The sequence below is a fragment of the Orbicella franksi genome, chromosome 3 (assembly GCF_964199315.1).
Source record: "Orbicella franksi chromosome 3, jaOrbFran1.1, whole genome shotgun sequence".
NCBI lineage: Eukaryota > Metazoa > Cnidaria > Anthozoa > Scleractinia > Merulinidae > Orbicella > Orbicella franksi.
The window spans coordinates 28,507,474-28,522,082 of NC_138147.1; the positions used below are offsets into that span (position 1 = coordinate 28,507,474).

Genomic DNA, 14,609 nt, shown 5'->3' on the forward strand with positions numbered 1-14,609 from the left:
TGTTCATCACGTATCACACGACATCATAAGGCGTCAGAGGCATCACAAGGCATCGCAAGGTATAGCAAGGTGTCACAATGTATCACTCACAAGATATCACAAGGTTTCAAACGGTCTCACAAAGCTTCACACGACATCACAAGGCATCACAAGACATCAAAATGTATCACAAGTATCACCAGGTATCACATGGTTTGATGAAAATTAATCAATTTGCCTTTTACTTTAAGGCGGGGGTTAACGTGAAGGCCGTATTTTGGCTGGGTATTATGGTTTTAACGCAAATATCTCGTTCATGTTTCAAGCAGTCAAAAAACTCTCTGCTCATCGCACATGTCTACGTTTTGGTCTCTTTTCCAAATTTTTGGTGGTTTTTGGATATATTTGGGAATAAACAGTTTTTCTCAAAAGATTTATAAAATCTAAGGGAATAGAAATCGCTTTTTAAACTCTTAGACTCGCACGAGGCATAGCCTCGTTTTGGCGCTAAGCTTATTTTCGTCCTGTAATGCCATGAAATTGGTGTTTACATTTCCAATCGTGACAGACGTGTTAAACTCGTGACTTTCTTCACCTCTATTAGCTTGACAATAGCTACACCTTGAATTACCTTAAAATCGTTTTCGTAAGCTGGGTATTATGGGTTTAACGCAAATATCTCGTTAACGTTTCAAGCAGTCAAAAATCTCTCTGCTCATCCCACATGTCTACGTTTTAGGCTGTTTTTAAAATTTTTTGGTGATTTTTGGGGATATTTGGGGATAAACAATTTTTCTTAGAGGATTATTAAAATTTATGGAAATAGGAAATTTTGAAGATTTGATGTTGTATTAAAATTAAAATTTGAAGTTATAAATTGGTAGACGTAGACCAAACAGTTGTCCACCAGCCTGGGGTGCCCTTTCGGGGGGCGTTCAGCTGTCTGGTGGTGTTCCAAAAGTTTTTTTCCTTTTAATCCCTCTTTAAACTTCCTAAAACTTAACTTAAATTCAGGTAGACCTCCGCCTTGAGGGCGGACAATTTCGAATATTTCCTGACGTTTAAATCAAGTTTTTAGTGCCAGATATATTCATCTGATATGGATACGATGTTCAAACTGACGAGAGTTAGAAATTCCTCCACCTTTTACTTTGGTGTTGATGTAACCTGTATTTGCTCCGAGTGTCCATTCCTGGGCATGTGAAAGGGAAATTGGGCTCAATGGAAAGAAGGCCTGAGTGAGTTACATGAAATGAATGTTTTGGACAACTTTAAATTTACCTCATACTATTTACCGTGGTTGCAACTTAAACTGCAGATGGGAGATGTGAATGAAAAAAACAAAACAAAAAAAACTAACACCTACTTGAAAATAATAGTTGAATTCCAAATTATGTTTTTTAACATAAAGTTCACTTGTAAATTATATTTAGTTGTGATTTACATTTTTTCTTTTACTGGAAAATTATCTATGATAGGCACGGTGAAATAGCTCATGGTTTCATTGTGTGTTCTCATGTTATACCACTGCTGAAGTTTAAGGCTCAATGTAACTTGTGTAAAGGGACTATTTACCCAGAACAGTGATAGCAGGTCTTTGAAGTATTTCTCAGTCTTATTTTTTTTATCCACTGCAAGTGTTGTGGTCAACATTTTCACATTGGATGTTAAATATTTTGCCAAATACAGTCTCCAGAGCACTTCCTCGTGTCGACTAGTAACGACTGGAGCCAAATGAATTCAGAATAATTAAGTATATAGGTGTATCCCAGATCATTTATACTGGCACGTTTTGACTGAGATCACTAAATTGTAACAACATTTTGAAATAAAAGCAGATGTACTATATATTTGAACACTTGCAGTAGCTCTTAAAACTTGGGATTGCCATGCATCTTTATAAGTAGTAAGTTGCATGTCACGAAGTGTTCTTTTTCAGTGGTCTACTTCATTCGAAATTTGATATCGTAAACTGAGCAGCATGCTGTAGCTTTCCTTGTTTGATAACTACATTGCATAGGTAGATAAATTTAGTTCTTGGGAAATACAGCAAAGTTGACTCCAAGCCCATAGTCTCTTAAAATACCAGTTCGTGATTTAGCATTTGCTTTAACCATAATGGCTGGCTCTAAAAAAATTTATCTCTGCACATATGACAAAACAAAGTTTCTTCATCCTCTTGTTGAAGATGCCTCCAGGAGGATTGACAGTTTTGTGTATTAAATATACACATAAAACACTTACTATTAGTTGATTTAAGCTCATGTATAGTCCCCCACTACTACCACCATTCAAAGGAAAACATATAACATTCAAAGTATAAAGGAATGGGAGATCAAAAATAACCAGCCATAAACTATACTTTATTAATAAATATTTGCGTACGGTCACGAAACTAGAGTCCAAACTTAAGTATCCAATTTTAAGCATTCGAAAATAAGCTGTGATCTTGAGTTGCAATTATCCAATATAAAGTCGCTGCTTCTTTGCGGACCTGCAAATATAAACAAGAAATTAGTTTCACAAGTCCTGGGAATTGTGTACGAGAGTTTTGACAGACCCCCACCCCCGTAGTTTGCGACATTCAATTGTGTGACCAAATATGGTAGTGAGCACGTGTAGTGACTTTCTCAGAAACTGGAGAGACGAAGCAGCGAGTTAAACTGTGAGCATACTGTGAGTTTAGAGAGAGGTTTAGCTGCGAAATAAACCTGAAAACTAGTGAGTACTGTGTACCGCTGATAAACGGCTCAATTGTAAAGGTTCCCATAAGCCTTTGTTCGCAAAATCCGGCTACACTTCGCCGGCTAGACTCGACTCTAAAATGATGTAAGAGTCACGAAGTGTCACACGATGTCTATCGCGCCCTCTCCAGGTAAATAAACACAAAAAGTACAGAAGTAAGCGAACCAAACGACGTACGTATATAGCGCTATGTGTAGACCGCGTTGATGCTAAAAGTTTCTTCATTTTTGTCCTCTGAGTCGTTGATGAAGATGAATATTTCAGCTTTTCCAGGAAACTGTTGCGGAGTGAATCGAAGTCCAATACTATGCGATTCACCAGGACCAACCTGGAGATAGAAAACAACGATGAACAAAACATTCTAATTTTCAGGCCAGTCTACAAGCTCTAAGGTCTACCGTGATGATTCATTTATAGAAAGACGCAAACACGACAAAAATCATTAATCTTTCAAACTTGCACGTTAGCAAAAAGTTTTATAATTATATGCAAACTGATCCACGACAAAAAGGAGGTTTCTGATTGGTTTCCTGAACTGTCAGAGTTTTGGAATACGGACCGCTAAGATTGACCACTCAGAAAAAGCTTCGGCAAGGTGCTTTTCCAAAACATTGCGACAGAAAAAAAACAGTTTCTTCTTAAGTAGAATTATACTTTGCTTTATGTCTGGAGGATAATTTCGGTTAAAAACTGTCACAAAAGCGGCCTAAAACATGCAAATATCTGCCTAACATTGGCGAGCGCGTTTACCGAGAATCAACGCATTAATTTATCAGCAGAATTTAAAAGTATCCGTTATAATAAGCACTTTATTGAACTACTATCCCTTGTTCGGTCCGTACTAGGGAATATTGGTCTGATATCGAGCCGCAAGCGAGGTCCATAAACTTGCAAAAAAATAACTCGACCAATATTTCCCCAACAGGACCTCACGCTAGGTCAATAAAATTTAGTGGTTACCTCAATGATGTTTTCTTTGAATTGTAGTAAATCTGGCCTGTTACACTTCAAATGGAATGTCTTTTTCGTTGGATAGGGATTAGCGAACGATACACGCTGCCAAGAAAATGGAACAGAAATATTTTAGTTTAAACTGAAGAGGTATGCGCTTTTCATATCTGGGAGCGAGGGTCATCTTTCTCTAGTCAGTTCCTGGTACTTTCCGATTCGTTTCGTCCAAATGGAAAGAAAGACGTACAAGGACTGCAAACACTAGTATTACATCTACATAACAAGTCCAGGGATTCTCGATTGGAATTTGGCTGAATCACATGGTTTTCACCAAGCAACACGGCTTAACATCTGTAGTCTGATAGTGATTTTACTGCGGCAAAACGACCAAAAACGATAAAAATATCGCTTCTCCGGGTTTTCGAAGCTTTGAACATTAAATGAATTTGTAACAATGTTCGGAAAAATACAGCACGATGACCCGGGGGGAGGGGGTTGAAGAAGTGGAGCGGACCAATCCGGTCAATCTCTTCGCCCAAACTCCAGGATAAACATTTGTAAGCAAGCTCTCTATATATTCAAGCTACAAAACCTACGTTCGGTTTGAACTTTGAGAATTTCATAACAACAATTGGGTTAGGCAGCGGTTCTTTCTGCCGGAACTGCAGGAACCGTAATTCGTTTCATCGCCGTGACCAAGCCTTCACACGCATTACACGCACACAGTTCCCGCCAAAACTGCCCAAATCAAAGGTTCTGCACTGTTCTGACCGTTGTCCACCTATTTCATCAGCTCGCAATTTGGTTTGCAACTACTCTTTGTATATCGTTTTCTTAGAAAAGTTTTTTGCACGTTTTTTCTTTTTTAACTCTTCAATCTGTTTTGCAAACCTCCAGGCAAAGAAAACCGTCAGAAATCGCCGTGTTGATGACGACAGCCAGGCTGTGTACTGTAAAAACGTTCGGACGGCTCGTATTGTATCTGATTGGACAGTGAATTCTTCGGCTAACTCAGCGATAATTTATCGTGAACTCAATGGCTAGTTGAGGTGTACAAGATGTTTGAATTTTCAGAGAACAATAAAAAAAAACTCTCACCTTGTTCGAACCCTTTCCTCCGCCAACTTGGATTTGGAGCTCAAACGATTTGGAAATGACGGGCATTTGACAAGAGGCACACACCAGCCATGTTCTCACAAGTTGATGAAATTCCACATCTGAGATGCATGGTTAAGGAATACCATTCCAGAGAAAAGATTGTGAACAATTTCTCAAGTCTAAGCAGCTTGAGAAAAATTGTAGAGAAAGCTCTACATTTCAAATTTTAGAGGAAGACATGTTTCGAGAGCCTCTACCGTCATCGTCCGTTACCAGAAAAATTACAGAGTAGAATTGAATTGAGCATGTAGAATAAAACTAGAATTGCTTAGAAAACCAGTTCACGCAAGTTTAGCTGACGGCGGAGGCAAAACTAAACTCAACCCCATTTTTGTAACTGTAGCAAATCCTCACGCAATGTGGCACCAGTTGCCAACTTAAGCGGGAAAATTCCCGCGCTTTTCAGAGAATGAATCACCTAACGAATTTGACAGGGAAAGCACAAGTGTTAGAAAATAAGAGGTCGAAAACACATTCGATTCCAAACGAGTTTGTTGCTGTTGTTGTTGCTGTTGTTGTTGTTGTTGTTGTTGTTGTTGTTGTTGTTGTTGTCACAACAAAGGATACCAACTACGTTAACATACATATAACGCGTGCTCCCGGATGTGTGGGGCCGAAGTGTGAGATGAACTTCCTGAACAGCATTAGCCATTAACATGATTGGATCTGTCGGCGAAACCTGCCATGAACAAACAAACAATAAGTACTAAACAATTTCATACACCGCAAATACTGTGTGCATTATTATCAGTGCTAGTTTGTGGCTAGTTTACAAATCATCGGGAAATTTTCCTGTTCTTTTTGTCCGTGTTTAAAGTAAGACATCAAACACGTAAGACCTTGTTTGATCACATTTCAAACAAGAGAAAAGAAAGTTGAAAAAACGATGCGCAGCGGAGTATTTTTGACGAGATCCGAGGTGTTTGGAAATGTGGTGATACATGGTCTTCTAGTGTTTGATGTAATATATCTACCACAACAAAGGTTTATCGACCGTTTTGAGGCTGTTAATAGGGGGTTTAAGAAAACCACGACGGAAACGGCAACGGGAACGTCGCTTAACAAAAGATTTAATTAGGAGAACAATGGCTGTGCACGTGCGTTATAATTCTTGGTACATTTCTTTCCCGTCCTAGGCAAAACAACAACGTGAAATGACCAAATTCTGCGTTGTCTGGAGAACGTGAACCACGACGGCTAATTTTTTAAAATTTTATTTAAAGTTTATCGCTGTGCCCCAGATTCAGTTTTGTGAAAGTTTTGTCAGTGATAAAGAAAGTAAATGACTTTAGAGTATCGCGAGATTCGTAGGTAAAATATAAAGTCATTTTTTAATCGACGTTGTCCTCGGCGTCCCCGTCGTGGTTACTTAAACTCCCTAATGAAATACAGGCGACATCGATGTTTGGAAAACCATGCTGCTCTTTTGGCCAAACGACAAAAATAATTCAAAAATCGTTTCCACCTAATTTTAAAAACAAATTGAATACGTGCATCACCTGTAGTTCCTCGGGGTGAGATGAAAAGCATTGAACAAGGCGACTGGACTGGGTCCCACGTAAAATCACCGACAGACGACTGCTCTGACCTTGTACAGCGCTCATGTCAATTCTGCAACAACAAATGACAAACTATGAGCCAAACAAACGGGGACAGAGTGCAAGGAGAGCCTTTTTAGGCTGGGCTGTGTTCTCGTTTTTTGTACAACATACATTGTAATTTTGGCATGGTACAAAGTTGCAAAACGTGTTTTGGGCGCGCGAGTGTACAATTTCGTATCAGGCCACCATTTTAGATTTGGTAACTGTGGAAGGTTGGTGCAAGGAAACATTTTCTGGGGGAATCGAGCGTTCGGTTCCAAAATAACGCCTGCACTGCAGGTTACAAAAGTTATTACGTATAGTTAAACAAAGTTTAACATGGTAACATGCTAACAACATATAGAAGTTACATAGTGAAAAAAAAAAACATGGGCAGATATGAAAGATAAAGATAATTGCAAGGCATTCGAGTGAAACTATAAAAGAAGATTTATTCTACATTGATAGGCAATTAACAGTCAGCTTGTTTCGATCACGGATCGATCGAAATGGTTACTGTAAGCTTCGTGATAATGACAACCAGGAATGGATGAAGCTAAAATATTTTGCGCAATAAATCTTCTTCGTACCTTTGTAATGAATGAACATACAGTTGCCATGTTTGACAAGGTTCAGCGAGGAAAGGATCTCTACAAAAAATAAAACAACAAGTTCTAGAGAGCAAACCAGCAACGAAACAAACTCAGTGAACTCTTGTAGAAGGCATTCGATTGAAACTATTCACCGTGCAGACTTACATGTACAGAAGAACGAAAAACCTTTTGACAGAAGGTGAAGGTCCACAAGCGATCTTGAGAAAGACGTCCTGTGGTTCACCTGACGGCTACAAAATCAAAAGAGAGAATATTTGGTGATGGAGTTGCGGTGGCTTAATGGTTAGCGCGCTGGAAACCGAATCTATTACTCTGGGTTCGAGCCCTGGTCGGGGTCAATGTGTTGTGTTCTTTAACAATACACTAACTTGCACAATGCCCGTGTATAAATGGGTACCAGCGAATTAAGTGCAGCGTGGGGAAGGGAGAGAGGACTATTCCTGGTCGCTTCAAACTGCTTATGAACAAGTGGCTCAGGTTTCCGTGTCACTAATAGCTTTTCTTACTTTTTCATACTTAGATATCAAGCAAAAAGACGCGACAAAACACTCGTTTTCCTTATAAACAGAAGAAAAATTCGGTGTTTCTTGACTACTGCAAGTTTAGTAAGTGGGCAGTTTCAGGATCAAACAAGTTCATGAAAAACCTAAATATAACCAAATACATGATCCGCTGTAAGAGTCAAAGAAGATCTCACCATTTTTCTGGCTTCACAAACAGCATTGACGTCGCTACATCGCACGTGAACTTGTGGTTGGGTATTTTCGTCCATCACCGGCGCTCCTGCGTAAAACACAGTCGCGTATTAATCCTTCAGAACATTTCACACAAGTTAGGAATAACCCGCAATACAAACAAATCGCCATACACGATCTCTGGTAGCAATGCCCTCCAAAATTCGAAATATGGCTTGTGCTTGGAAGAGCCCTGGCGTCGGGGTGCTGCTTGGAAATCACATTGCCAGATGATGTGGAGAACCATAGAAAAAGGCGAAGCACACAGTAGAAAGCTCAAAAATAAAAATTGCCGGTCTATTTGAAAATTGAGGACTAACACTACCACTCACAAAAAATTCTTGAATTCAATTATTTCCAAATTGGAAAGGATGGAGTAGTTTTGTTAACTGTACGCGCACGAACTGTCCGAAGTACTTTTTAACTACAACACTATCCAAATTTAGAATTAATCTGAAGAGTTTGCAAACTTAATAAATATTCTTGCGCGCACTTGTATGAGATTTAAGCCTGACGATATAATTAACCTGAAAAAAATGGCATTGCTAGTTGTCCTGCAACCCAAAAACGTTAATAGATTAATACTTAATCACGTTCGCTCAGGACAGCAAACCTGGCGTTTTGACGTCCTAACCTTCACGTGGACGACGAGTCTAGCATGCGCAGTAGCGCGGTAAGGGGAAATTTTACTTCCGGTCGTCGTCCTCTGGGCTCATCGTCGTCGGTGCTTAAGGTCCCTAAAACCTCAGCCGTGTCTCAAGCGTGGAAAGAGTCACGCGAGCGAAGGAAAAAAGGAAGACTAATGCCTACTTGTGTTATCTGGGTCTGAGAGCCCATTATGGACTTTTACTAACCTGGTAGAGATCGCCAAGGAGGCAGCCGGATGGTCTTCTTTAAGAACGACTGTTCTGCGTGGTAGAACCTAAATGTTCTATCCACCACATGAGGTCGAGGTTCCGCTTGCACGGTTAGGATGGCCACAGGACACTCGTCTTTGTTCATGAATGACACCTTGAGGAGGGGTAGAGCAGAGTAACACTTTTAAAAGACATTTCATTTCATTTCCTAACAGTCCTCAATTCACTCAGTTCAGTGTTCTTTTTCACTCAAGGTTTTTTTCAAAATGGTAACGCCAAACAAAAGAGAGGGAGAAAAATATTCAGCCACGAGGAGAAAAAAGGACTTCACAAATTCTGCCATCAATGACTTACTCAGGACTCAAAGCACCCTGTTTTACACGGCTAGAAAATCACCATCAGAGACGGAGTTGTTTGACTTATTTTTTTATTAGCTCTCAAAACGTCAAATCCGTTTCGTTTGGGTTTCCATTTTCTACAATCTATGATTGGCTAAAACAACTAATGCCATCGGCTTTAACCAACTAGATCAAAATAAGCTGTATTTTTAACCAATTGGGGCCAACACAAAACAGATCGTGACTTTGCGACCTTGGCGTACGTGGATTTCCCGCGCTCGGTACCGTCTGCAGGTTTTCCCGCGCTTGGTTCTGTCTGAATCGTTTTATTTCGAGTTCCGGTTGTCTCGTGATTCTTGCGATTGCTGTGATTGGTCAAATATGATTGATTGATGGATTGAACTCTCTCACCTTAATTTGACGAGGTTTCAGGTTGTTTTCTTCTGACGTGCTCGTCTTTAAATATGTCTGGGTTTGATGTTTGAGCGGGTGAGAAGGGCCCTATGGAGAGAAAGGACAAATCAGGAACATATAATTTCTCTTTACAAAACCAATACACTGTCAAGAGACACGTAAAGAGAATAACAAAAATCATCAAGCGAGGTATGATTAATCTTTAAATTCTCAGTACTAGCATTATGGGAAATTCATAACAATTAGTACAGAGAGTTACTCATTTGATCTTGATGCCCCAGTGAATGAACCTTTACCTGTTCAGGGACGCTTTGATCCGCTCTAAAGGTCTGGAACTTGAACGGGATGTGCACGGTCTCCCTGGGCCTTAAGAACACTTGTGGGTAGGGGCTGGTAGAGGCGGTGTCAAACATGTTTTCTTCTAGAGCTGTAAATGAACATTTTACATTTCTGATAAACGTCTGGCACAACACAAGAGGGTAACACTGGATTACGGGCGGACCAAACACTGTATATAACACATAAACAGGCTTTGCCATAGTAAGCTACATAGTGCAAGAATCGCTATTTCGCAGAGAAAGGTTTTTAAGGTTGATAAATTGAAGATGCTTGATCTGTGAAAAAGTCAAATTTGAATAAAGCACAATCATTTATCACCTGAACGAGTCTCAGTTTTCCTCTTGAAATGTCTCCATTCCCTAGTGTCTGTTATGACTCTGTAAAAGACCAAATGCTTCGTTTTTAAGTGTTTTCATCTTGTAACTGCAATTGTTTTTCCATACTGCAAGAATATCGGCCTAAGAGCTTGGCAAGACTGACTGACTGCAGTGAGGTGCGTACAGAAAACACCAAGGGTCAACATTTTCCCAGCAAGCTCCCGAGCAAGTTTGGTTAATACGCAGTTTATTTCACGACTTCCAAAACGCTTCGAATAAATCGCACTACTACAGACCGGAAAGACACCGTGAACTTCAAGCACACAATTCTGATTGAGTATGTGGGTATCTGGGTATCTGGGTATGCGCCGCTCTATTCTGTGGCCAATGATAGACCCAATCTTAGTTACTTTGGGTTCAATTAAATTTTTGCGACCTCATCTTAGTCACTTTAATAATAATAATAATAATAATAATAATAATAATAATAATAATAATAATAATAATAATAATAATAACGGTTTAATGATGACTTTTCTACAGAGTAGTTCATTCATATGCTAACTAAAAATTAAAAAGACATATAGATATATCAGTATAATTTACAAGTAAAAACTATGTGGAAAACACGAGTATGTAAAAACTTAATTAATTTTGTACATTCAAAACAATCTAATCTGAGTTCGGCCTCAGTTTTCAAAGACTTACAAGCTTTCCTCGTAAATGTTTAGCATGTTTTAGCATGTTTTAGTTTTAGTTTTAGCAATGTTTTCTGTTTTATGAATCTACCTTGTAAAGTTTGTTCACTAGGTCATCCTGTAAAGAGGTGACACATAAGTTAAACTGAATGTAGAACGGTTACAACTTTCTCACCGCGAATCTTCCCCTTTTTAAATCCCCACTTGCCAGAATTTTGATCCCAGAATCTCGAAAAAGGCGCAAGCCCATTCTAGTAACCCTATTGAAATTGCAACTCCCTTATAGTCAATCCAGTCGCAAAAGTGCGACCCCATCCAGCGGAAGTGGCAAATCCCTACTGAAATCCCCGTGAGGGGCTAAAACAGTCAGCACAATTACTTGAGTTCGTTGTCGTCACAATGAATGGTGATAGTTTGATCCGTGGAGTAAGGATTTCTCAGCACAAACTCAAAAAATTCCGCTGTGCCGAATGACGGGTAGATTGTGTGACTGGTTGTGATGTTACCCGCCAGCGAAGACAGAATCTTCTCATGTCTGAGCTTCTCTCTATAAAACAGAAACAAACGAAAATGGGTGTTTGTAATGCTATAGTTGAAAGCAGGGTGTTTTAAAGAAACAAACTAGCAAGATCGCCATGCGTCACGCAAACAGTCAACATGCATTACTTGCAACAAATTTCGCACGATTTTAATTTCGGACGAAAAAATGTCCGAAACTAAAACCGTCCGAAATTTTTAAGCGTCCGGAATTTTAAGAGTCCGAAATATTTACAGTACAGTATAAAACTTGGAAGTAGCTTCTAAGCTCTTAGTTTCATTTATTGAGTGAGTCTAGTTGAGACATGACGTGACATACGTAACGGCTTGGTAGCATATGTGATATTCACTCGTCGGTGTATTTCTTTAACATTGAAGCTGCAGCAAAACTATCATTTTCACAGATGTTGTTTCAGTCTAATTCGTGTTTTGCAGACGTAAATTTACTTCAGTTATGTTTCAGCAAAGTGTGCGAAATTGTTGTCCGAAATTTGTCTGAAATGAGATTACAAAAGTGTCCGAAATTAAACGCCCAAAACATTTTGCAAGTAATGTAATATTTCATAAGTACAGCTTGGCCTTCTGTCACGCAACGCCAACCTCTCCTTCGTGAGCGCAGCATTTCTGTAACTGCAGAGAGTTAGAGGTCAGAACTGTGCATAACGACCTTTCCAACTGGAATGTGAGAAGTGCTCTGAAAGTTTCAAGATTATTTTACCAACCTGTAGAGCTGGATAGTTTTGAGGTCTCTTGTTCTTTGTAACTTTTCCTCTTTTTGAATCTAACAAGGAAAAGATTCCCTGTTTACATTACATTACACTAAAGCTAAATGCAGATTGGTCTACAAATTAAGAACTAGAAAGCGTATTTTTATATTGTCTTAACTTACTATTAAATTCCCTGTAGAATTATCAGCTCCTTGGATCTGCCGAACAGCCAGCATTCTTTCAAGTTTTCTATCGCACAAATTCACAACATGATGAATAAAGAGACAGCAAGCGTAACACCAAAGAATTATCGTACCCACAATTAACAATTAGCCAATCAGGAGCCTTTTATTCTGTCCTGATATCCTGTGATATCAAGTCAGTACCCAGTCAGTATGGCACGATTTATGGCCAAATTTTGGTACGGTAAACGAATGATCATACCTTTTTTGTACGCCTTGTTTGTATATCAGGCTCATATGGTCTCTCCATGGGTATTTTGGCGAGACGTATGTCGAGCCAAAATACGAACCATGGCTCGCCCAAACACGCCTGATATGCCGCCGAAGCGTACGAAAAAGGAAAAAAAAGATACGATTAGGTATGAAAACTGCATAAGTGTTTCGTATCTTTTTGCAATGGACTACAGAAAACGATTTTAAACTGGCTAAATGGCTTCTGGTAGTGTAAACACAATTTACTCATTGCAACACATTCATATGCTTTCATTTCACGTAAGCGCACCCAAACTTTACAATGAATACGTGGAATTTCATAATGATCTCCGGGAACTTCTTGAGGAGTTTTCTTTATGGAAACCGGCCCTAGTTTTGTTGGCACAAATCATTTAGAAATACATCTTCAATAGAAGCCGTCATTCAGTAGTGGTTCCTAAAGGCTGCCGCACACTAGCCGATTTTTCGTCGTAGAATTGCAGATTTTTTGTCGGGGTCAAATCGGGTTAAAATTTGTCGGGCCATCAACTTGCCGCACACTAGCCGATTTTATGTCGCGACTAATCGCTCTGAGGCTTAGGGCCGAGTCATCCAAAATCAAGATGGCGCTTATTCCACTGGCGTAACTCTCATGACATTTCCTTATTGGTCGAGGCGCGCGCGTGTCCCGACAAATTGTCTTGGTCCACCGCACACTAGTCGAAAAGGCCCGACAAGACGTTTTGAGATCTAGCACTGTCAGATAGCGCCCGACAAGCTCCGATCTTGTCGCAGACTTGCCTGAATTCACCGCACACTAGCCGACAAGTGAAGATTTTCTGTCGGCCAACAAAAAATCGGCTAGTGTGCGGCGGCCTTAAGCACACCCTGATAAACAAGCGTAAGTCAACACACCTATTGTAATTTAGCCAAGATATCCGTCTTCACCTCCCTGCTACAGAATTGTTCTTTGTTTGTTCGCTATTTTATTGAAATGACATTACTTTAGAGTGACTCGAGCACACACTTAGGCAAGTATCTACAAAGACAAACTAACCTTTTCCTAATGGCATCAGCCTCTCTCACTGGTTGATCATCTTTAGCTATTTTGTCCTGTCTACTGAACAGCACTGCTGCAAGCTCAGCATCGCATTCAGCCATTTGTTTGGCTTTCAGTTTAGTCCGCACCTTGTTTCCTTTGAGTAAAAAGAACTAAATATTAAGTACTGGAATCTCTTTTAACCTTAAACATCTTTGCTTTACTCCGGTATGGTGCTTTTTGTGTGGGATACCTGTGGTATCTAACACTATTGTCATCGGCTCGTGTCCGTTAATGCAAATGAGGTACCTCACACATGTCGCTTTGGGTACCTATTTTTTCTTCAGTTATTGGAGAGCTTAAGTAACGACGACGGTAACGCCGAGGACGACGCCGAGTAAAAAATGAATTTGTATTTTACTTGCGCAATTTGCCATTGTCTAGATCTGTTCAGTACGCCATTTGCTCTAAAAACGTCCTCAGGCTAAATATGAAATGACAGCGTTCAATTTCGAATGGAAATACGAAACATTAGCCGTCGTCGTTCACGTTCCTCAGACTACGCAGAACTTGGTCATTTCACGTTGTTGTTTTGCAGAGGACGGCTAAGATATGTACAAAGATTTATAACGCACGAGCACAGCCATTGTTCTACTCATTTTAAAACCTTTTGTTTGGTGACGTTGTCGTTGCCGTCATCGTCGCGCCTTGCTCAAACTTCCTGTTTTAAAATTGCAAAAAAATGGTTTCACATTATGTTCACAGAGCTCCTTAATTCCCAGAAGAAATCAAAATCTCATTTCTCGTTACAATATTTACAAGTGGACAGGTGATGAGAACGAACAAAGTCATCAACTAAATTATATTATCAAATTCTCAGAACTGACGATAGATGATCTGTAAAAAGAATTGACGTTTTGAACTTGAGACCCACACGAAACAGTTCTTCTCAAACTCGTTCATACTTCATCAAATTCAAACAAACGAAGCAAATCATTGCCGTGACCGTAGTGTGGATATCTAAGCTCGATTAGATACATATATAGGATTGTATTTTCCCATCTACTCTGTGGTTTAATTTCTACGCGGCGTGTGGTATTGTTAACTGTCTTCTATGCACTTAACCAACCAGTGAGGTTATGGTCTCCATCGACAACGATGGACGGAC

General features: G+C 39.7%; 1 protein-coding gene across 5 annotated transcripts in view; it reads right to left on the reverse strand.

Moving 5' to 3' along the window:
• Nucleotides 1-845: 845 nt before the first annotated feature.
• LOC145481794 (nephrocystin-4-like) overlaps nt 846-14,609 on the reverse strand; it is a 47,052-nt gene continuing 33,288 nt past the window's right edge. For 4 of the 5 annotated variants that reach the window (XM_081460331.1, XM_081460330.1, XM_081460333.1 and 1 more), the window contains exons 23-39: nt 13,460-13,598; nt 12,151-12,217; nt 11,984-12,042; nt 11,104-11,271; nt 10,028-10,086; nt 9,667-9,797; nt 9,368-9,457; nt 8,616-8,772; nt 7,725-7,810; nt 7,172-7,257; nt 7,004-7,063; nt 6,333-6,444; nt 5,401-5,512; nt 4,774-4,892; nt 3,685-3,780; nt 2,902-3,052; nt 846-2,473 (exon numbers count right to left, since the gene is read on the reverse strand). In XM_081460331.1, the coding sequence (XP_081316457.1) occupies nt 2,912-3,052; nt 3,685-3,780; nt 4,774-4,892; nt 5,401-5,512; nt 6,333-6,444; nt 7,004-7,063; nt 7,172-7,257; nt 7,725-7,810; nt 8,616-8,772; nt 9,368-9,457; nt 9,667-9,797; nt 10,028-10,086; nt 11,104-11,271; nt 11,984-12,042; nt 12,151-12,217; nt 13,460-13,598 (1,682 nt within the window). In that variant the 3' untranslated portion in view covers nt 846-2,473; nt 2,902-2,911. The remainder of the gene's footprint in view (nt 2,474-2,901; nt 3,053-3,684; nt 3,781-4,773; nt 4,893-5,400; nt 5,513-6,332; nt 6,445-7,003; nt 7,064-7,171; nt 7,258-7,724; nt 7,811-8,615; nt 8,773-9,367; nt 9,458-9,666; nt 9,798-10,027; nt 10,087-11,103; nt 11,272-11,983; nt 12,043-12,150; nt 12,218-13,459; nt 13,599-14,609) is intronic. The other variant, XM_081460332.1, reaches the window with a different exon arrangement.